Here is a 1299-nt window from a genome sequence, read left to right on the forward strand (position 1 = left end):
AGTTCTGCCTGGCGTGGAGGAAAAGCCCTGCCCTGAGCCTGGGACCTGGAAACCCACACCAGCGGGTCCAGGAGCCACCGGGGTTCTCGATGGCTGGCCTGTGTCCGGGCTCCACGTGGCCCCCAGGGCCTGCACCGTCCCACTCACCACTGAAGCCCTCCCGGCAGGCGCACACGTAGCCGCTGGTCATGTCCTTGCAGGTGCCCCCGTTGACGCAGGGGTTCGACTCACACTCGTCGTTGTTGACGTCACAGTTGGCCCCACTCCACCCGGGGTCACAGTCACACTTGTACCTGCAGAGGCAACCACACGGCGGCTCAGGTGTAGCCAGAGAGGGCGGGGCCTAGGCTGGGAGCAACCCAGACTCTGCCACCGTCCTACGACCTGATTAGATGGAGACACTGGCCCGCTCTGACCCTTGGAGTCCTTTAAACGACTTTAAATAGCCCACCTCGACTAAGACGGTGGTCAGGGTTTGGGACAGTGCCCAGTTCAGAGCAGTGGTCAGGAGACCATCCACTGTTCACCTGCTGCTTGACCCTGAACAGGCTGCTTACCCTCTCTGTGCAAAACGAGGGCGTGTGGTCCCTGCCATGTCCATCACCCCATTTAGATAGAGCCAATGCCAGGCACGTAGTGGGTGTCGGAAACTAAAAGTCAGCTTCTCTACACTCTAATGTTCTGGCACCACATGTATGGGCGGGGTTCCCACACCAGCTGGGTGTCCCGCAACTCAGTCCTGGCCCTAAGTGCCTGGAGTCAGCGCAGACTGCCCTCTACCCCCCAGCGAGGAATGGGACCCACTAGACTGGCCCCAGGTCAGACACTAACCCCAAGCCCCAAGTTGCCACCTCTACTTCTGACCAAACAGCCAGGAACCAGACCTCTTCCTTTGAAATTTGCAGAAACGGCTCACAAAACTCAGAAAAACTGTTTGACTTACTAGATCAATGGTTTACTATAAGCAGGGAAACCTGGAACAGCCCGACGGAGGAGACGTACGGGGCCAGGGATGGGGAAGGGCTCAGAGCTGGTCCCCACCCCATCCCAGCACCTGTTCGCCAACCCGGAAGCTCTCTGAACTCCCGCACTTGGCCTTTTTATGGAGGCTTCCTCACACAGGCGTGACTGAATACATCACTGGCAGTTGGTGATTAACTTGCCCTGCAGCCCCTCTCCCGTCCTTGGCGGGCAGGGTGGGACAGAAGGCCCCGGCCCCCAGCCTCAGCCTCGGATGACCTTCGCAGCCTCCTTACGGAAGCTCAGTGGCGGGTTGGTCACTGAGTCGGGTCCGGGGCT

The 1299-nt window shown here is 59.7% G+C and overlaps 1 protein-coding gene across 1 annotated transcript in view; it reads right to left on the reverse strand.

Annotated features, from left to right (window-relative positions):
• The window catches only part of LOC105001803 (neurogenic locus notch homolog protein 1-like), a gene marked incomplete at its 5' end in the record, with an annotated part of 18401 nt that overhangs the window by 9671 nt on the left and 7431 nt on the right, over nt 1-1299 (reverse strand). Inside the window, 1 exon segment of the mRNA XM_010858222.1 lies at nt 7-293. Coding sequence (XP_010856524.1) covers nt 7-293 — 287 coding nt within the window.

Source organism: Bison bison, unplaced genomic scaffold (assembly GCF_000754665.1).
Source record: "Bison bison bison isolate TAMUID 2011002044 unplaced genomic scaffold, Bison_UMD1.0 scf7180017855184, whole genome shotgun sequence".
Lineage (NCBI taxonomy): Eukaryota > Metazoa > Chordata > Mammalia > Artiodactyla > Bovidae > Bison > Bison bison.